Source organism: Coregonus lavaretus (assembly GCF_964263955.1).
Source record: "Coregonus lavaretus genome assembly, contig: HAP1_SCAFFOLD_794, whole genome shotgun sequence".
NCBI lineage: Eukaryota > Metazoa > Chordata > Actinopteri > Salmoniformes > Salmonidae > Coregonus > Coregonus lavaretus.
In genome coordinates, this window is record NW_028161067.1 from 39,569 (window position 1) to 61,177 (window position 21,609).

Below are 21,609 nucleotides of genomic sequence, written 5' to 3' on the forward strand. Positions count from 1 at the left end.
ACTGGCTCCAGGCCATCTATAAATCACTGCTAGGCAAATCCCCGCCTTATCTTAGCTCATTGGTCACCATAGCAGCACCCACCCGTAGTCTGCGCTCCAGCAGGTATATCTCACTGGTCATTCCCAAAGCCAACACCTCCTTTGGCCGCCATTCCTTCCAGTTCTCTGCTGCCAATGACTGGAACGAATTGCAAAAATCTCTGAAGCTGGAGACTCTTATCTCCCTCACTAACTTTAAGCATCAGTTGTCAGAGCACCTTACCGATCACTGCACCTGTACACAGCCCATCTGAAATTAGGCCACCCAACTACCTCATCCCTATATTGTTATTTATTTTGCTCTTTTGCACCCCGGTATCTCTATTTGCACATAATCTCTTGCACATCTAGCATTCCAGTGTTAATACTATTGTAATTATTTTGCACTATAGCCTATTTATTGCCTTACCTCCATAACTTGCTACATTTGCACACACTGTATATATATTTTCTGTTGTATTTTTGACTTTATGTTTTTTTACCCCAAATGTAACTCTGTGTTGTTTTTATCGCACTGCTTTGCTTTATCTTGGCCAGGTCGCAGTTGTAAATGAGAACTTGTTCTCAACTGGCTTACCTGGTTAAATAAAGGTGAATTTTTTTTTTTTTTTTAAATAAGTTTGCAAATGTGATGATGCATGGAATGCTTGATATTTTTCATGGAGAAAATTAGCTTCCCCAAACTTGAGAGCAAGACTGGCCTAAACGCGCTAATGTTTTCCTTTGCTAATGTCCGTCCCGCCCCCCTGTCAGCTGTCAGTTTTGTCGATGACCACGTACATAAGACACGCCAATCACCGACACCTGAAGTTCCATGACCATCACAGCCCTAGTTGTATGCTTGAGTTTGTTCAGAGGAGGCTTTGAATAAAATCCGATCTGAGTGTGAAATGCCTTACTGAGGGTAAATGGAAGCTCCTCTTGTGCCCGGCTCAGCCTTATACAGTTTAAGGTACTTTACCGTATCCATTTCAGTAAGGCCAGATTGTCCAAATTCTACCCAAATATTGATGGTACATGTGACAGGTGTAAAAGCTCCTTGGTGGACTTGACCCACATGTTCTGGTCCTGTCCCCGTCTGGCAGATTATTTGTCCACTATTTAAAACCCTTTCTGAAGCATTTGATATAAAGTTGCAGCCTAGTGCAGAAATTGCTATTTTTGGAGTACCAAACAACAATCCTTCTCTGACCAATAGACAGCTAGATGCCATTGCCTTTGCCTCCCTGTTAGCCCGCAGAAGGATTTTATTGGATTGGAAATCTATCAATCCTCCCTTAGCCTCTCTTTGGCTCGAAGATCTGAAGCTGTTCCTAAAATGAGAAAAAATGAAGTTACCATTCGAGGGTCAACCAACTCATTTTATTCCTCCTGGGACCCGATGATATCCTATTTTGAACAGCTCCAAACACTTCCTCCAGATTAGTACTCTTGGCCCCACCTTGAGATTACTGCTATATAGGCCTATAAAATCACTTAATCACCTGAAATTGTTAGGCTATTACATTTTTGCTTGAAGTAACGTTGTTGTATACTTTTGTTTTGTTTTCTGACATGTAAGTCAATTACTTTCCCTTTCTTTTTAAATGTGTTTGGAGGCATTCTGGGGGGAGGGGGAGGTCAAAGGGGGACTAAAAGGGGAGAAATGTACCATGTCTTTACATGTTATCTTTCATTCATTGTGAATACAAAATATATAATTTTAAAGGGGAGGCTTTGAAGCCAGATTTAGCGGATTTTGCTGTTTAGTTTTCCTCAACCTGTGTTTTGTTTCTCTCTCCTCTCCCTGTTAGATGGTGAGGCTGCTTCTCTCCAGAGGAGCCAACATTAATGCCTTTGACAAGAAGGATCGCCGAGCAATCCACTGGGCTGCTTACATGGGTGATGAGTTTACCACATCATTTACATTCTGACTAATGTCCTTTATACCAATGAATGAATGAATGAATGGACTGTGTGTTAGTCTCACAGCTCAGCTGTATGAGCCACGTCTAGTGTGTTATTATGTCAGAATCATGTACTAAGTAGGTTGATTAGATGTTTTCAGTTGTACTAACATGATTTAGGTGTTGCTTATGGTGCTGTGTACCACTGTAAACTAATCTCTCTCTCCCTCTCGCTCTCTCTACCTACCATAGGGCACATTGAGGTGGTGAAACTGCTGGCCTCTCATGGATCAGAGGTGTCCTGTAAAGACAAGAAGGCCTACACCCCTCTCCACTCTGCAGCCTCCAGTGGAATGATCAGTGTGGTCAAGTACCTCCTGGACCTTGGAGTGGATGTGAGTCAACACGCATTCAAATGTGTAGTCACTGTTCAATTACAACTCAATGAAAATACAGAGCTCTAGTGGGTTGGCGAATGATTTCCTTTCAAGTAATGAAGAGATGGAGGTTGGAGCCAGTGTTTTGGACCAGGGGGTTTTCAGAACCAAGTAATGAAGAGAGAGAGGTTGGACCAGGGGGTTTTCAGAACCAAGTAATGAAGAGAGAGAGGTTGGACCAGGGGGTTTTCATAACCAAGTAATGAAGAGAGAGAGGTTGGACCAGGGGGTTTTCAGAACCAAGTAATGAAGAGAGAGAGGTTGGACCAGGGGGTTTTCATAACCAAGTAATGAAGAGATGGAGGTTGGAGCCAGTGTTTTGGGCCAGGGGGTTTTCAGAACCAAGTGACCTGATCAGGAATGTATTGTTTTGTCCCCCCCCCCCCCCCCCCCTCTCTCTCTCCACTCTTTTCCCTCCCTTGCTCCCTCCAGATAAATGAGCCCAATGGGTACGGTAACACCCCCCTCCACGTGGCATGCTACAACGGGCAGGACGTGGTGGTGAATGAGCTGATCGAGTGTGGCGCCAACGTGAACCAGGTGAACGAGAAGGGTTTCGCCCCACTCCACTTCACGGCCGCCTCGTGCCATGGGGCGCTCTGCCTGGAGCTGCTGGTGGGCAACGGGGCCCTCGTCAACATCAAGGTGAGGAGACCGGATGACCAACACTGTGTCTGAACTAAATAACACCCTATTCCCTATGTAGTGCACTACTTTTGACCAGGGGCCCATAGAGCAAGGAGCCGTGGTGGCACTGCCTGTGTCCCAAATGGCACCCTGTTCCCTTTATAAGTACACTACTTTGGTTCAAAAAGTAGTTCACTATGAAGAGAATAGGGTGCCATTTGCGACGCACACACTGACGCAGCACATGGCTTAGTATTTGGCCTTGGTCTACATTCAAATACCAATGGAATAGGCCTAACAATGCAAACTAAATGCAATCAAGCGCTCCTCCAATACGTGTTTGATTTTGCCTGTGGTCAGCAGCACAGACTGCCGTGTGAACCATCTTTGTCTTTCTATCTGCAGAGTAAAGATGGAAAGACCCCCCTCCACATGACGGCCATCCACGGACGCTTCTCCAGATCTCAAGCCATCATCCAGAATGGTGAGTCGCTGTGAATGCTCTCAACTGAATATATATGAACCAGTAGGCTCTTCAGCATTGTCTTTAGTCTTCAAACCATGATTCACTGGCACAGAGCAATGTTACTTGCAATGTGGTTGAACATGAAGCTTCATGAGGCCTCTAGGGTCAAGTGGTTGACGTGTGTGTGTGTGTGTGTGTGTGTGTGTGTGTGTCTGTGTGTGTGTGTCTGTGTGTGTGTGTCTGTGTGTGTGTGTGTTCTGTAGGTGCTGAGATCGACTGTGAAGAAAATAATGGAAACACACCCCTGCACATCTCTGCTCGCTACGGCCACGAGTTACTCATCAATACACTCATCACGAACGGAGCTGACACAGCCAAGTGAGAACACACACACACACAGTTTCCAGCAATAATGCAACATGCATCTGCAATTCTGTCATTGACCGAATTCCCGCTTGGAGACTATGCTCAACACATTGTGGTGTGTGGGGGGTTGATAGACAGGGCATTGCAGCATGCTGATGTGTTGATCTGCTGTGGGGTTTAATGAGGACTGTGATGTGGTGCTGTTTCCAATCTTAGCTGAATCAACTGTAAGTCACTCTGGATAAGAGTGTCTGCTTAAAGTCTAAAATGTAAAAATGTGTTGCAGGCGAGGCGTCCATGGGATGTTCCGCCTCCACCTGGCTGCTCTCAGTGGGTTCTCTGACTGCTGTCGGAAGCTCCTCTCATCAGGCTTTGATATAGACACCCCTGACGACTTTGGAAGGACCTGTTTACATGCTGCAGCAGCTGTTGGGTGAGTGGACTGGTCCAGGCTTTACACCAAGGAATATTTAGTTCATGAACTGGAAAGCCACCAGAAAGAACAAACACATATTCACACTCTTACATTTCACATTGTTTAGCAGTATAAAAAAATCGTTTAGATCATTAGTGCGGTATCATTTCTGTATAATGTGGTTCCATGCCATGGTGGTATTGACTTGCGCTCTGGTCTAAATTGTCTTTATATCTTCTTGAAAGAGAAGAGAAACCTGCAAACTGCTCTTGCTAGTATCACTTTTTATTATAGCTTTTATTAGCATTATAAAAACAGTGATACTAGCAAGAGCAGTGTACGGGTTTCTCTTTTCTTTCAGGTTCTCATTGTTACCATCCACCTGATAGCTCAGATGTGAAAGGGCCTTTCTGAACTTGATATCTTGTTACCATCCACCTGATAGCTCAGATGAACGAGAGCCTTTCTGAACTTGATATCTTGTTACCATCCACCTGATAGCTCAGATGTACGAGAGCCTTTCTGAACTTGATATCTTGTTACCATCCACCTGATAGCTCAGATGAACGAGAGCCTTTCTGAACTTGATATCTTGTTACCATCCACCTGATAGCTCAGATGTACGAGAGCCTTTCTGAACTTGATATCTTGTTACCATCCACCTGATAGCTCAGATGTACGAGAGCCTTTCTGAACTTGATATCTTGTTACCATCCACCTGATAGCTCAGATGTACGAGAGCCTTTCTGAACTTGATATCTTGTTACCATCCACCTGATAGCTCAGATGTACGAGAGCCTTTCTGAACTTGATATCTTGTTACCAGGAACCTGGACTGTCTGAATCTGCTGCTCAACACAGGGGCAGACTTCAACAGAAAGGACAGCTTCGGAAGGTCTGTCTGTGGCATCAAATAACTTTCATATGTGATCTTTATGATAATGGGGAATATAGTATAGGGGCATATAGGAATTATTATGGGAAATATTGGGCGGCAGGTAGCCTAGCTGTTAAGAGCGTTGGGTCAGTAACCGAAAGGTTGCTGGTTCAAATCCCCTAGCTGACTAGGTGAAAAATGTGTCTATGTGCACTGCAGCAAGGCACTTAACCCTAATTGCTCCTGTAAGTCGCACTGGATAAGAGTGTCTGCTAAATGACGTAAATGTAAAATGTAAATGTTATACAGCTCCAATAAGCTGTTTCTGTTGTTGATGTTGAATGGTTTCTGTGCGTTCTTCTAGGAGTCCTCTGCATTATGCGGCAGCCAATTGTAACTACCAGTGTCTGTTTGCCTTGGTGGGGTCTGGGGCCAGTGTGAACGATCTGGATAAAAGGGGTTGCACCCCGCTCCACTACGCTGCTGCCTCCGACACAGACGGAAAGTACGTCTCACACCTCTCTTACTGTTGTGTGTGTTGTGGTGCCATGACCTTTCACATTTCATTGTAGTCTGGAGAGTATGTTGTGGTGCCATGACCTTTCACATTTCACTGTAGTCTGGAGAGTATGTTGTGGTGCCATGACCTTTCACATTTCACTGTAGTCTGGAGAGTATGTTGTGGTGCCATGACCTTTCACATTTCACTGTAGTCTGGAGAGTATGTTGTGGTGCCATGACCTTTCACATTTCACTGTAGTCTGGAGAGTATGTTGTGGTGCCATGACCTTTCACATTTCACTGTAGTCTGGAGAGTATGTTGTGGTGCCATGACCTTTCACATTTCACTGTAGTCTAGAGTATGTTGTTGGTCGTGTTTGAATACATACTAGTGTTAAATCTGCAGTGTGAAAGCTTGGCCACGTCTCCTTTGGGAAAGTGTCTCTGCTTGCTTATCTGTCTGTCTTGATGTTGGTATAATGATTAGTGAACTCTTGACCTCTGACCTCTAGGTGTCTGGAATATTTGCTGCGAAACGACGCTAACCCAGGGATCAGGGACAATCAGGGCTACAACGCAGTCCATTACGCGTCTGCGTACGGACACCGCCTCTGTCTGGAGCTGGTGAGTCAGAACCACAGGGGACTAGACGCCCTGCATTCACAGACCATTTTGTCTGCGTCCCAAATGAATGTAGGGCCCATAGGGCTCTGGTCAAAAGTAATGCACTATATAGGGAATAGGGTGCCATTTGGGACAGACGTTGATATTCAGTAGGTTTTAAGGTGTGGTTGCATGTTTGTCGTGGCCGCATCGTCACTCTTGATGTTCTTTTTCCAGATTGCAAGTGAAACACCTTTAGATGTGGTAAGTACCAGTTGGTTACTTTTCCTCACACTAGCTTGTTTAAGATACGAATGCAACACCCCAGTATGTCTGCAGGGGCTGGTCACTGAGATTTACAACATGAAACATGCTACTAGACTAACCTTCAAAGTAAATATGTTACAAGTCTAAACTGGCCCGTCCTTGTCTTTCCCCAGCTAATGGAAACCTCAGGGACAGACATCCTGAACGACTCTGATGTCAGAGCTCCCATCAGCCCCCTACACTTAGCTGTGAGTAAAGCCTACCTGCTCCTGTAGGGGTCTCGCCACATGACAAATGGCACCCTATTCCCTATTTAGTGCACTACTTTTGACCAGAGCCTTATGGGCCCAGATCAAAAGTACTGCACTACATGGGAAATAGGGTGCTATCTGGGATGCAGGCATGGTGTTGTTTTTCCACGAAAAGTTGATTGTCCAGACACTCACACACCATGTTCCTATCTGTTCCTGATTAGTGTAAAATACATGCATATTTTGACACGGTGATGATGAGGATGATTTCCTTATTTTGCCATTTGAGTTAATCAACCTCCAACAGAGGAGAAGTAGAGTGTTTCTAAATCTCACGCTTGGCAGGGACCTTCGATGTTGATGCTGGGCGGGAGAAAAAATGGGCACCCGATTTGAGAGACACTGGTCTACTTTAGGGGTCTAGGACTGTTTCTGTTCAGGCATACCACTGGTCTACTATAGGACATTGATTATATTAAGAGTGTATATCTGTTCAGGCGCACCACTGGTCTACTATAGGACATTGATTATATTAGGAGTGTATTTCTGTTCAGGCGTACCACTGGTCTACTATAGGACATTGATTATATTAGGAGTGTATATCTGTTCTGGCATACCACTGGTCTACTATAGGACATTGATTATATTAGGAGTGTATATCTGTTCAGGCATACCACTGGTCTACTATAGGACATTGATTATATTAGGAGTGTATATCTGTTCAGGCATACCACTGGACTTTGCTTCAGACTGTGTGTTTGTTTCCATTCAGGCGTACCACGGCCACCACCATGCTATGGAGGTCCTGGTTCAGTCTCTGCTGGATCTAGACGTGAGGAACAGCCAGGGGCGCACCCCTCTGGACCTGGCTGCCTTTAAAGGCCATGTGGAGTGTGTTGACGTCCTCATCAACCAGGGAGCCTCCATCCTGGTTAAAGACTTCACCCTGAAGAGGACCCCCATCCACGCTGCAGGTACGCATAGGATATCACGTAAGACCTAGAGATTCTGTAATTCAAAAGTTTTCCTTACCAAGATGGACATTTGTTTGGTCATGTTGCTAGGACGCCAATGTCCCCTCTAGGGATATTATATAGCATAGTGTGAAAATGCCCACTACACACTGATCTAAGGTCATTTTTTGTCATTATTGCTGAGGATCTGGGGAGGGTAAGCTGATCCTAGATCAGTGCACAGGGGGACTTCTATCCAGAGCCAGGTACACAGCTAGCAGGTGACAGGCTTCGAGGGCCTCAGCCCCAAAATGTTTTATTATCTGCTGTGTTAACATCATGAGGATGTCATCTACCAATACCACTGTTCTAGAAATCTGTCTGTTCATGTGAAGGTAATAGTCGTCCAGCAATCAGCTCATATCCTCTCTGTTTAGCCTCCTCTAGCTACCAACGGTCAATCATCTCACATTCTTATATCCTCTCTGTTTATCCTCCTCTAGCTACCAACGGTCATTCGGAGTGTTTGCGTTTGCTGATTGGAAATGCTGACCTCCAGAGTCCAGTGGACGTTCAAGACGGGAATGGACAGTAAGTCAATTGGGTTTTGGATACAATTCCTGAAATAAAGAGATTTTGACACTAGTTCTACGTCCCAAATGGCACCCTATGCCCTACTTGGTGCACTACTTTAAACCAGAACCCTATGGGCTCGGGTCAAAAGTAGTGTACCATATAGGGAATAGGTTGCCATTTGGGACTCAGCCTGGTTATTACCAGTTTGTAATATGACCTTGTTGTCTTGTGTATCAGAACCCCTCTGATGCTGTCAGTGCTGAGCGGACACACAGACTGTGTGTACTCACTGCTCAACAAGGGAGCCAGCGTAGAAGCCAAAGACAAGTGGGGCAGAACAGCGCTACACAGAGGGGTGAGGAGGAGAGCTGGCTGTATACGCTCACACACAGAAAGAGACGGGGAGGCTCAAATATACATATTATCTTCAGAAAAGTAGTTGTCCATGGGTAGTGGTGTATTCATCCCTGTAGGGGGACCTGCCTCCAGACATCATTTGTAATAATTGATGATTCATTATTATATCATTGATTATTAGTTATTCAAATCCATTCTTGTCTCCCTGCCCTTCCTCCCAGGCGTTGACGGGTCATGAGGAGTGTGTGGAGGCCCTGCTGCAGCACAGCGCCAGCTTCCTGGTTCGGGACTGTAAGGGGCGGACCCCTGTCCACCTGGCGGCGGCATCCGGACACATCGGGGTGCTGGGGGGACTCCTACACGCCGCCCAGTCAGTGGAGACCCTCCCCGTCATCACAGACAACCAGGGCTACACGCCACTACACTGGGCCTGCTACAACGGTACGTACTGGACTAACGGAACACTAGATATTTTCTGATTTTCTCTCTTCAGCACCGTAAACATGTCCCTGAATTAGGCAGGCCATACAACTAGGGGTGTAACGATTCGATTTGTATCACGATTCGTGGTTGTCGATACGATTCAAGGACGATATTGGTTCATTTAGAACGATACGATCCGAAACGATTCAGTGACTTGAAATCGATTCAGTAACCTTTTAGCCAAAAATTCAACCAGTGTGACTGAAATAAATACCTGGATACTGGACAGTGCAGGTGAAGTTTCCTAGATTCCTGTTTCTTGTAAGGACCGCAATGGTGGCTTGATAATTTCTCGCTCGTCGGCTTCTCCTCTGTCGTCCGCCATGCTATGTTTTGTTGTCTTTGCGCCTTTGCGCTGCTGCTGGCGTGGGGCGATGACGTCACGGATAGGCAGACTGAATCGAGTAATGTTTAAAGCCTTTATCATTAAAAGTGCTAAGAAAAAACATCCATATAAAGTCTGACGTGCTTAAATCCAATGGGTTATTTCCTAGTATCGATACAATCGATTTATTACATTTTAAAACGATGTTAGAGTGATATATGTTGTCCAAAAGGCCAACTCACCGAGCACAGATCGATGTAGTTGGATCATAGGAATATAAATCGATACATCGATGTAGTAGATGGATCGTTACACCCCTACATACAACGGTACGTACTGACTAACTGGACTGTAGCTCTGTTCTCTCCTCCATGAAGTGTACACTCATTCACTCCCTCTTGTGGCTTGAAAAGCATTCGATTGGTGTGGACGGAGCCATGTGGGGGAATGAACAAGACTACAACAGAATTAGGGGTTATGACTCTCAGTGGAGGACCTTACACTGAAACAGGACTTTGTCATAGCATATGTCACCGAGGGCAACTCGTTCAGCCCCCTCCACTGTGCTGTGATCAATGACAACGAGGGGGCTGCAGAGATGCTGATTGACACTCTGGGGCCGGCCATTGTCAACGCCACTGACACCAAGAACCGGTAACTACAGCACATGACAAAGTCCTTTTCTTCTGGAGAATAATGTTGTCTTGGGAATAAAATGACCTCTGGGGTTGGATGAGGGATTGTAGATTACTTTTAATACATCTATTAGTGATTTTAGGGCGGCAGGTAGTGTAGTGGGTAAGAGCGTTGTGCCAGTAACCGAAAGGTCGCTGGTTCTAATCCCCGAGCCGACTAGGTGAAAAATCTGTCGATGTGCCCTTGAGCAAGGCACTTAACCCTAATTGCTCCTGTAAGTCGCTCTGGATAAGAGCGTCTGATAAATAAATTAAATTAAAATTAAAATTAAATTAATTTTATATTTCTATGGTATAAACAGGGTTAATTGAACAAACTTGTTTATAACAGTCCTACATGATATCGGTGAAATAAGTTTCCTCTCTCTCCAGGACCCCCCTGCATGCGGCGGCTTTCACGGACCACGTGGAGTGTCTTCAGCTGCTGCTAGGCCACAACGCCCAGGTCAACTCCCCCGATGCCTCCGGGAAGACCTCCCTCATGATGGCTGCTGAGAACGGACAAACCAACGCTGTCGGTACGCAGCCCCCTCTCCTCCGCTTTGCCTCGCCCAGCCGGCTTAAGTTCAACATGTCTGTTTTACATTTTAATAAGTCGCTTCATTTCCTAATTGAGTTTCTTTATGTTTCTCTGTCTGTGTCAGAGCTGTTGGTGAGCAGTGCCAAAGCAGAGCTCACCCTGCAGGATGCAGTCAAGAACACTGCTCTTCATCTGGCCTGCAGTAAGGTGAGCATCCCCACATGAAGATGACGTTCATCTGAACAGTTGGCTCTCTCTGGTTGAAATTTTGGTCTGACATGTTTGACTCTGGTTTTTAAAGGGGCATGAAACCAGTGCTTTGTTGATATTGGAGAAGATTACAGACAGGAACCTCATCAACTCGACTAACGCAGCCTTACAGACGTACGTATGGTTCAGCTGTATTAATTGGGCCAGAAGAATTAGAAGAAGTGCACTATATAGGGAATAGTCTGGCATTTGGGAGGTATCCTCATTTGCTGCTGGCTAATCTGACGGTACTTTCTCCTCAGGCCGTTACACGTTGCAGCCAGAAATGGTCTGACGGTGGTGGTTCAGGAGCTACTAGTGAAGGGTGCTAGCGTGCTAGCAGTCGATGACAATGGTAAGATCCATAACGCTAACACCGTTTTCTTCTGTACTTCTCTTCTCAATGTGTCCACAAATGTTTCTCTCTAGTCCACTGCTTGGTTATTGTCTTAACTTTGTATCTCCTAGCCTGCTGTTATTTCATGTTTTTCACCAAAAGTGTTATAGTAAACGGTGATGCTCCTGAAGTGACCCTCTGCTGTTCTGTTTGAACCCCTCAGGTTACACGCCTGCCTTGGCCTGCGCCCCCAACAAAGACGTGGCGGACTGCCTGGCGCTGATCCTGGCCACCATGATGCCCGTGTCCCCCTGCAACCCGGCGCCCAGCCTGTCCTTCAGTGCCATTAACCACTACACCACCAGCCCCTCCAAGAGTGTGACCTTCGACAGCCTGCCCGTGCTGCGCAGCGAGCACAGCTCCTACTGCAGCTTCAACAACATCGGCCACCGCGACCACGATGGAGGCTTCTACAAGGATGAGGAACTCAACGACTCAGACTCAGAGACATACTGAGGGGGGTGGTGGTCGCTGCCCAGGAGGGGAGCCAAGGGCAGGCGGATGGACAGTGAAGTGGGGCAGAGGCCACAAACAAATCCACACATACACACCGTGTCTTAAATCACCACAGCCAGCTTTGGGAGGGCACGAGCCGAGACAGTCCGCACAGGAGCCTTAAGAGTCCTGCAGATGGAGAGAGAGAAATGGAGGGAGGGAGGGAGAGGGGGAGGCACAACAGGCTGGCTGGCCACACTCATCCTCTCGTACCACCAGGTGTCCTTCCAGCAGATACTGGACTTCAGAGGAACTGCTGCTGCTATACCCCACCTTTACCTTTACCCACAAAGGTCCTAAACGGTAGAAACTGTCCAGCCAACAGACAGACGGACACCTTATGACGGCAATAACCTGTAGTCCAAGGGGATAGTAGCACTTCACTGAGTGAAAAACAGACATGGACCAAAAGATGCGGAAGAAGCCTTTTCAAAACCTGTTTTGACAGTAGAAATGGGATTGAGCGTTTTGGCCTGAGAAAAAACATAAGGAGTGATGTTTCATTTAAGTTTTATGAGAGTGATGGTCATGTTTATCCGCACACTAAGACAGTCAGAACGCACCTAGCCTCTTGTCTGTAATCCATGTGGGAGGAGGGGAAATCATTTATTTTTTATGAACAAACATTTTAATAATATCATTCATGTCTTAAGCTCCTGACCCTCTGTGGGAACCAAAGAATCGTAGTATTTGCTCTCATGAGTAATTTCAAAGAATTTCCATCCCCAATGGCACCCTATTCCCTTTATAGTACACTACTTTTGACCAGGGCCATAGGGTTCTGGTCAAAAGTAGTGTACTCTATAAAGAATAGGGTGCCATTTAGATTTTGCATTTGTATGTGAGCGACAGGACTTTTTACATTTGCGTTATTAAACCTACCTGTCCTTTGCCCTCTAGAAAGTAAATTATTAATTCATGTATTCTTTCTTGTGATATTTATGTCATCATTTTGTGCCTTCTTTAGTTACTGAGGGGAGGTTAGGAGAGTAGGGGCAGCTGTATGAGCGAAAACAATGATGCACACTAAGTAATACAACGTTTGTGAAAAGCACTGATACTATTCCGAGGCATACGAGGGGGAAAACATGCCTCCCTTGGAGAGGAGAAACACTGTAAACCAATGGTAGGACAGCAGCATTTAGATTTTCTTCTGTTGAAAAAAATATATATATATTATTTGTCTTGGTCTTATAATCAATGTATTTTGACAGGTTTTGCTTGCTTAACTTCTTCAAAAAAATGAAACCACTCAAACCTTTTATGTGATTGCTTGTTCAAACCCCCGTTTTTGTCTCTTTTTTAAAATAATTTTAACTGGAAATATGTACAATACATATGCTATGTTCGTCAAATCAGGATCAGGAGGTTCACAGGTTTTTTCGTGTCCTTTTTTTCTTTAAAAGGATGAAACTAGCATGTACATATGAAATAGTGACTGAATCGAAACTCCCATGAATTCTTTCAGTATCTGAAGATTGCTGTATATTTTATGAGTAATAAAATAAAGAAATGAGTTATGTTATTTAATAATGAACTATGGGTTATCTGTTTTATGTGACAACCGCAGTATCAATTTCTAGGTGACAGTGGTGCTAATCCCAAAAGAAAGGCTACATACAACAAGGAACAAGAAGTCTATTGGCAAAGTGATGAATATTGCATGTACCTTGGCCTAACGGTGTGGGTTATGTATTTTATTTTTCATGGCGTCCTCAACATTACAGTTTTAAGGGCAACTATAGCCTAAATTTGTTTACAACTCGCAGGATTTCCATACATGAGCTTTCAACAACACAGAGTGTTGCATCAGCACGTGATCGAAAGTGCGTCAAATCTGTACAGGTCATTGTTACGTCATCACTGATAAACGTTGAAACTGATGAAAAACCGCTGGAGCAGTTCAGTCTAAACCTCCCTAGTGCTGGAGGATTGCGTTTGTTTTCGCTCTGGATGCGCGTTCATTTTGGCAAGGAAATGTGCTGATTTTGCAAGGAGATGGAGAATAAAGAGTTCAAGGTAGGCATGTTATTTATTTTTAAATCTTCAATTATATTAATTACTGTGGATTAAATATTGTTTAACAAATGAAATAATGTGCTATTCATGCTGTAATATCAAACTAGAAAGTCTATGGCCGGGGAGTCATGAGAGTTGGCTAAAGGTACAGTAGGGTCAAATGGGGGTCAAATGTTATGACAGCACCTTCATAATTTCGTCCAAAATGGCACCCTATTCCCTATGTAGGCTAGTGTACTACTTTTGACCAGGAGCCATAGAAGGGTTGGCTGACGTCACGAAAACGATGCCCGCGCATCGATGGCCCGAAGTCGTGTATCTTGTTATGATTCTGAACCTCAGCTAACAACAAGCTGCCATGTGGGGAATCGTAGCTCTGTGGCATGTTTCAGCTTGTTGTATGGTGTTATTGATACCATGTCTTGTTTTGAGGTGTTTTGACTGATATCATGTCTATGCAATGACTCAAATTCGCTACCTAGCTAACCAACAACAACTGTAACAATGTATTTGAGACGAGTTCATTGTTCAAATGTATTTATGTTTGCATTAAACATTTAGAGACTAAATATAGTTTACATGTTGTCAACAGTCTAAGTCAAACCCTGTCTATTTTGCCCCATAGTTGCATGCCAGTTTTGTTGCTTAACAACCAACCCCTCTATAGAGTCCCACAGTGGAGGTGTGATAATACCCAAAAAACCTAGCGGTCAAACAGGGACATGGTTCCAATCGTTTTTCCACCATTCATTTTTCCCATAGCCGATTTTAGAAACACATAAAATAAGGGCTGTATTTCGTGTAGGCTTACCCTGGCGTGACGTTTTTGTAACCATGTAAATCTCTCTCGGACAAGTTGACTTTTATCAGTATATTTACATTTTACATTTATATCATTTAGCAGACGCTCTTATCCAGAGCGACTTACAATGGTGCATTCAACAATTGGTGTATTCAACTTATGATAGCCAGTGGGACAACCACTTATTTTTCTTCTTTTTTTTTATGGGGGGGGAGGGGGGGGGTAGAAGGATTACTTCATACTATTCCAGGTATTCCTTAAAGAGGTAGGGTTTCAAGTGTCTCCGGAAGGTGGTCAGTGACTCCGCTGTCCTGGCGTCGTGGGGGAGCTTGTTCCACCATTGGGGTGCCAGAGCCTGAAGGTAAGGAGGTGCCGTTCCTCTCACAGCTCCGTAGGCAAGCACCATGGTCTTGTAGTAGATGCGAGCCTCAACTGAGCGGGGTGACATGAGAGAACTTGGGAAGGTCGAACACCAGACGGGCTGCGGCGTTCTGGATAAGTTGTAGGGGTTTAATGGCACAGGCAGGGAGCCCAGCCAACAGCGAGTTGCAGTAATCCAGACGGGAGATGACATGTGCCTGGATTAGGAACTGTGCCGCTTTCTGTGTAAGGTAGAGTCGTACTCTGCAAATGTTGTAGAGCATGAACCTGCAGGATCGGGTCACCGTTTTGATGTTAGCAGAGAATGACAGGGTGTTGTCCAGGGTCACGCCAAGGCTCTTTGCACTCTGGGAGGAGGACACAATGGAGTTGTCAACCGTGATGGCGAGATCATGGAACGGGCAGTCCTTCCCAGGGATGAAGAGCAGCTCCGTCTTGCAGAGGTTCAGCTTGAGGTGGTGATCCGACATCCACACTGATATGTCTGCCAGACATGCAGAGATGCGATTCGCCACCTGGTTATCAGAAGGGGGAAAGGAGAAAATTAATTGTGTGTCGTCTGCGTAGCAATGATAGGAGAGACCATGTGAGGATATGACAGAGCCAAGTGACTTGGTGTATAGAGAGAATAGGAGAGGGCCTAGAACTGAGCCCTGGGGGACACCAGTGGTGAGAGCACATGGTGCGGAGACAGATTCTCGCCACGCTACCTGGTAGGAGCGACCTGTCAGGTAGGACGCAATCCAAGAGTGAGCAGCGCCGGAGATGCCCAACTCGGAGAGGGTGGAGAGGAGGATCTGATGGTTCACAATATCAAAGGCAGCGGATAGGTCTAGAAGGATAAGAGCAGAGGAGAGAGAGTTAGCTTTAGCAGTGCGGAGAGCCTCCATGACACAGAGAAGAGCAGTCTCAGTTGAATGACCAGTCTTGAAACCTGACTGGTTTGGATCAAGAAGGTCATTCTGAGAGTGATAGCAGGAGAGTTGGCTAGAGACGGCACGCTCAAGAGATTTGGAGAGAAAAGAAAGAAGGGATACTTACTTGTCTGTAGTTGTTGACATCGGAGGGATCGAGTGTAGGTTTTTTGAGGAGGGGTGCAACTCTCGCTCTCTTGAAGACGGAAGGGACATGGCCAGCGGTCAAGGATGAGTTGATGTGGGAGGTGAGGTGAGGTGAGGTAAGGGAGAAGGTCTCCGGAAATGGTCTGGAGAAGAGAGGACGGGATAGGGTCAAGCAGGCAGGTTGTTGGGCGGCCGGCCGTCACAAGTCGCAAGATTTCATCTGGAGAGAGAGGGGAGAAAAAAGTCAAAGCATAGGGTAGGGCAGTGTGAGCAGGACCAGCGGTGTCATTTCACTTAATAAATGAGGATCGGATGTCGTCAACCTTCTTTTCAAAATGGTTGACGAAGTCATCCACAGAGAGGGAGGAGGGTGGGGGAGGAGGATTCAGCAGGGAGGAGAAGGTGGCAAAGAGCTTCCTAGGGTTAGAGGCATAGGCTTGAAATTTAGAGTGGTAGAAAGTGGCTTTAGCAGCGGAAACAGAGGAAGAGAATGTAGAGAGGAGGGAGTGAAAAGATGACAGGTCCGCAGGGAGTCTAGTTTTCCTCCATTTCCGCTCGGCTGCCCGGAGCCCTCTTCTGTGAGCTCGCAATGAGTCGTCAAGCCACGGAGCAGGAGGGGAGGACCGAGCCGGCCGGGAGGATAGGGGACATAGAGAGTCAAAAGATGCAGAAAGGGAGGAGAGGAGGGTTGAGGAGGCAGAATCAGGAGATCGGAGGGAGAATGATTTAGCAGAGGGAAGAGATGATAGGATGGAAGAGGAGAGAGTAGCGGGAGAGAGAGAGCGAAGGTTGTGATGGCACATTACCATCTGAGTAGGGGCAGAGTGAGTAGTGTTGGAGGAGAGCGAGAGAGAAAAGGATACAAAGTAGTGGTCGGAGACTTGGAGGGGAGTTGCAGTGAGATTAGTAGAAGAACAGCATCTAGTAAAGATGAGGTCAAGCGTATTGCCTGCCTTGTGAGTAGGGGGGGACGGTGAGAGGGTGAGGTCAAAAGAGGAAAGGAGTGGAAAGAAGGAGGCAGAGAGAAATGAGTCAAAGGCAGAGACGTAGGGAGGTTAAAGTCACCCAGAACTGTGAGGGGTGAGCCATCCTCAGGAAAGGAACTTATCAAGGCGTCAAGCTCATTGATGAACTCTCCAAGGGAACCTGGAGGGCGATAAATGACAAGGATGTTAAGCTTGAATGGGCTAGTGATGTGACAGCATGGAATTCAAATGAGGAGATAGACAGATGGGTCAGGGGAAAAAGAGAGAATGTCCACTTTGGAGAGATGAGGATTCCTGTGCCACCGCCGCGCCGACCAGATGCTCTCGGGGTATGCGAGAACACATGGTTAGACGAGGAAAGAGCAGTAGGAGTAGCAGTGTTTTCTGTGGTAATCCATGTTTCCGTCAGCGCCAAGAAGTCGAGGGACTGGAGGGTAGCATAGGCTGAGATTAACTCTGCCTTGTTGGCTGCAGAACGGCAGTTCCAGAGGCTGCCAGACCACTAGGTTTTATGGGTATTATGACTCATACTGTGGGACTCTATAGGGCTCCAGCCAAAAGAAGTGCACTATATTGGAACTAGGGTGCTATTTCGGACACAAGCATAGATATGATGCATTATTATGTGACCATAGAAATAGAATCACTAGAAAGGATAGAGCCTCTGACCTTGGCAATTTGACTGGTAAACTGAACTGCACACCTGATATGATGTTCTGGTGATTCTATTTCTCTGAATATGATGCATTATGATGTGACAATGAGAGTTGGGTTAATGGTGCTCTCAAGGCAACTGGGAACTCGAAAAAAATAACTAGGTCAAATCATGACGTCCGTGATCTTCAGGTCGGAAAGTCGGAGCTCTAGAAAGATGCCAGAGTTTCCGACTTGGAATTCCTTTTTACATTTTGTGGTGGTAATTTTATCCCCTTTTTCTCCCCAATTTTTCGTGATATCCAATTGGTAGTTACGATCTTGTTACGATCTTGTCTCATCGCTGCAACTCCCCAGCGGGCTCGGGAGAGGTGAAGGTTGAGTCAGGCGTCCTCCAAAACATGACCCGCCAAGCCGCGCTGCTTCCGACTTGGAATTCCGAGTTGGATGACTGTTCAAAACGATTTTTCCCAGTCGGAGCTTGTTTTTTTTTCCTATTTCCCAGTTGTCTTGAACGCACTGAAGTCGGAAGTCAGAGATTTCCCAGTTGTTTTGAACACGGCAAAAGGCGACACAGTAGGTGACATCTAAACATGACTTTGTGCTGTCTTTCAGAGGTCAGAGGTCAATGGAAATGACCTCACCCTCATAGACCTGGATGACCCCATCAATGAAGCTGATGTTATGAAGGAAGTCAGGTAAGTGATTTACACTAATGACACATTTGTGACTGGTTACAGGATCACATAGGCCTACAGATACAGATTCAGTAGTAGGTCAAAGGTCACCGCCTATGGAGAGGTAGGCCCAGAGCCATGTATTTAGAGAGTTGGGACATTGAGATATAAACTCAGCAAAAAAAGAAACGTCCTCTCACTGTCAACTGCGTTTATTTTCAGCAAACTTAACGTGTAAATAACGCATCTCCCGAGTGGCGCAGTGTTCTAAGGCACTGCATCGCAGTGCTAGCTGTGCCACTAGAGATCCTGGTTCGAATCCAGGCTCTGTCGTAGCCGGCCGCGACCGGGAGACCCATGGGGCGGCGCACAATTGGCACAGCGTCGTCCAGGGTAGGGGAGGGAATGGCCGGCAGGGATGTAGCTCAGTTGGTAGAGCATGGCGTTTGCAACGCCAGGGTTGTGGGTTCGATACCCACGGGGGGGCAGTATGAAAAAAAAAATATATATATAAAAAAAGAATAAAAATAAAATAAACAAATAAAAGAATGTATGCACTCACTAACTGTAAGTCGCTCTGGATAAGAGCGTCTGCTAAATGACTAAAATGTAAAAATGTAATGTAAATATTTGTATGAACATAACAAGATTCAACAACTGAGACATAAACTGAGATGTTACCCCCTCGTCCACCAAGGCACCTGCAAGTTCCCAGACATTTCTGGGGGGAATGGCTAAATCCTAGCCCTCACCCTCCGATCCAACAGATCCAGGCTCTTCATGGCAGAACACTGACATTCCTGTCTTGCAGGAAATCACGCACAGAACGAGCAGTATGGCTGGTGGCATTGTCATGCTGGAGGGTCATGTCAGGATGAGCCTGCAGGAAGGGTACCACATGAGGGAGGAGGATGTCTTCCCTGTAACGCACAGCGTTGAAATTTCCTGCAATGACAACAAGCGTAGTCCGATGATGCTGTGACACACCGCCCAAGACCATGACGGACCATCCACCTCCAAATCGATCCCGCTCCAGAGTACAGGCCTTGGTGTATCGCTCATTCCTTCGACGATAAACACGAATCCGACCATCACCCCTGGTGAGACAAAACCGCGACTCGTCAGTGAAGAGCACTTTTTTGCCAGTCCTGTCTGGTCGAGCGACGGTGTGTTTGTGCCCATAGGCGACGGTGTTGCCGGTGATGTCTGGTGAGGACTTGCCTTACAACAGGCCTACAAGCCCTCAGTCCAGCCTCTCTCAGCCTATTACGGACAGTCTGAGCACTGATGGAGGGATTGTGCGTTCCTGGTGTAACTCGGGCAGTTGTTGTTTCCATCCTGTACCTGTCCCGCAGGATGTTCCGATCCTGTGCCGATGTTGTTACACGTGGTCTGCCACTGCGAGGATGATCAGCTGTCCGTCCTGTCTCCCTGTAGCTCTGTCTTAGGCGTCTCACAGTACGGACATTGCAATTTATTGCCCTGGCCACATCTGCAGTCCTCATGCCTCCTTGCAGCATGCCTAAGGCACGTTCACGCAGATGAGCAGGGACCCTGGGCATTTTTCTTTTGGTGTTTTTCAGAGTCAGTAGAAAGGCCTCTTTAGGGTCCTAAGTTTTCATAACTACCGTCTGTAAGCTGTTAGTGTCTTAATGACCGTTGCACAGGTGCATGTTCATTAAGTGTTTATGGTTCATTGAACAACATTTTACATTTTAGTCATTTAGCAGACACTCTTATCCAGAGCGACTTACAGTTAGTGAGTGCATACATTTTCATACTGGCCCCCCGTGGGAAACAAACCCACAACCCTGGCGTTGCAAGCGCCATGCTCTACCAACTGAGCTACAGGGGACTAGCATGGGAAACAGTGTTTAAACCCTTTACAATGAAGATCTGTGAAGATATTTGGATTTTTACGAATTATCTTTGAAAGATCCTGAAAAAGGGACGTTTTCTTTTTTTGCTGAGTTTATGTATACATTACATGACACAGTAGATATCCATATGACAGCTGGCTCCCCATGGGCAATGTTGACATTTTAAACAATGCTATGTAACTGAACATCTATAATTAGAATTTACTTATAATGAAAGGATAAATGAAAGGCTCCAAGGCGCTAACATGGAGTCCTTTTAAAAGTTGGCAGAATTCTCTAAATATTTGGCTCTGGATAGGCCGAGTCATCTCAAGAGTATTGGAGCCATAGAATTTGAGTGATTCTATTCTAATTCTAGAATGATTCATTCTAATTCTGTGATTCTAATTCTATAATTACACATCCTCACACTCACATTATAGCAGTGACCTAAGAGATATTCCTTTTCTCTATCTAGATCCCATAAAGATCACAGAGAGGCTGAGAGACTGACCAAGTTGGACGAGGCTGTTCTAGACACAGATACCCCAACTCAGTCACAGGAGGTTGAAGAAGAGAGTGAGTTGGACGAGGCTGTTGCCATCCCATCTCAGTCGCAGGAGGTTGAAGGAGAGAGTGAGTTGGACGAGGCTGTTGCCATCCCATCTGAGTCGCAGGAGGTTGAAGGAGAGAGTGAGATGGACGAGGCTGTTGCCATCCCATCTCAGTCGCAGGAGGTTGAAGGAGAGAGTGAGTTGGACGAGGCTGTTGCCATCCCATCTCAGTCGCAGGAGGTTGAAGGAGAGAGTGAGTTGGACGAGGCTGTTGCCATCCCATCTCAGTCGCAGGAGGTTGAGGGAGAGAGTGAGTTGGACGAGGCTGTTGCCATCCCATCTCGGTCGCAGGAGGTTGAAGGAGAGAGTGAGTTGGACGAGGCTGTTGCCATCCCATCTCGGTCGCAGGAGGTTGAAGGAGAGAGTGATTTGGACGAGGCTGTTGCCATCCCATCTCAGTCGCAGGAGGTTGAAGGAGAGAGTGAGTTGGACGAGGCTGTTGCCATCCCATCTCAGTCGCAGGAGGTTGAAGGAGAGAGTGAGTTGGACGAGGCTGTTGCCATCCCATCTCAGTCGCAGGAGGTTGAAGGAGAGAGTGAGTTGGACGAGGCTGTTGCCATCCCATCTCAGTCGCAGGAGGTTGAAGGAGAGAGTGATTTGGACGAGGCTGTTGCCATCCCATCTCAGTCACAGGAGGTTGAAGGAGAGAGTGAGTTGGACGAGGCTGTTGCCATCCCATCTCAGTCACAGGAGGTATGATGTATTTTTCTATTACATGGATGACATTTCATTGAGATATTTTGTGTTTTAATGACGCAAAATTGAATTCCA

At 46.1% G+C, this 21,609-nt stretch overlaps 1 protein-coding gene and 1 long non-coding RNA gene across 2 annotated transcripts; both read left to right on the plus strand.

The window, feature by feature from the left end:
• Positions 1–1,832: 1,832 nt before the first annotated feature.
• Positions 1,833–11,826, plus strand: LOC311121128 (serine/threonine-protein phosphatase 6 regulatory ankyrin repeat subunit A-like; the record flags this gene model as incomplete). Its single annotated transcript, XM_084195656.1, has 21 exons — positions 1,833–1,920; positions 2,178–2,320; positions 2,795–3,007; positions 3,395–3,473; positions 3,719–3,833; positions 4,108–4,254; positions 5,063–5,131; positions 5,478–5,618; positions 6,127–6,238; positions 6,455–6,481; positions 6,658–6,732; positions 7,508–7,709; positions 8,192–8,279; positions 8,502–8,619; positions 8,843–9,062; positions 9,918–10,083; positions 10,497–10,642; positions 10,769–10,851; positions 10,946–11,028; positions 11,157–11,248; positions 11,454–11,826. 21 exons carry the CDS (start codon positions 1,833–1,835, stop codon positions 11,744–11,746), a joined length of 2,700 nt encoding a protein of 899 aa, XP_084051782.1. The 3' UTR covers positions 11,747–11,826.
• Positions 11,827–13,722: 1,896 nt separating this feature from the next.
• LOC311121127 lies at positions 13,723–20,735 on the plus strand. The gene is made up of 3 exons (XR_014612239.1): positions 13,723–13,804; positions 18,304–18,386; positions 20,703–20,735. It is a non-coding gene; the product is annotated as an uncharacterized lncRNA (long non-coding RNA).
• The last annotated feature ends 874 nt before the right edge of the window (positions 20,736–21,609 follow it).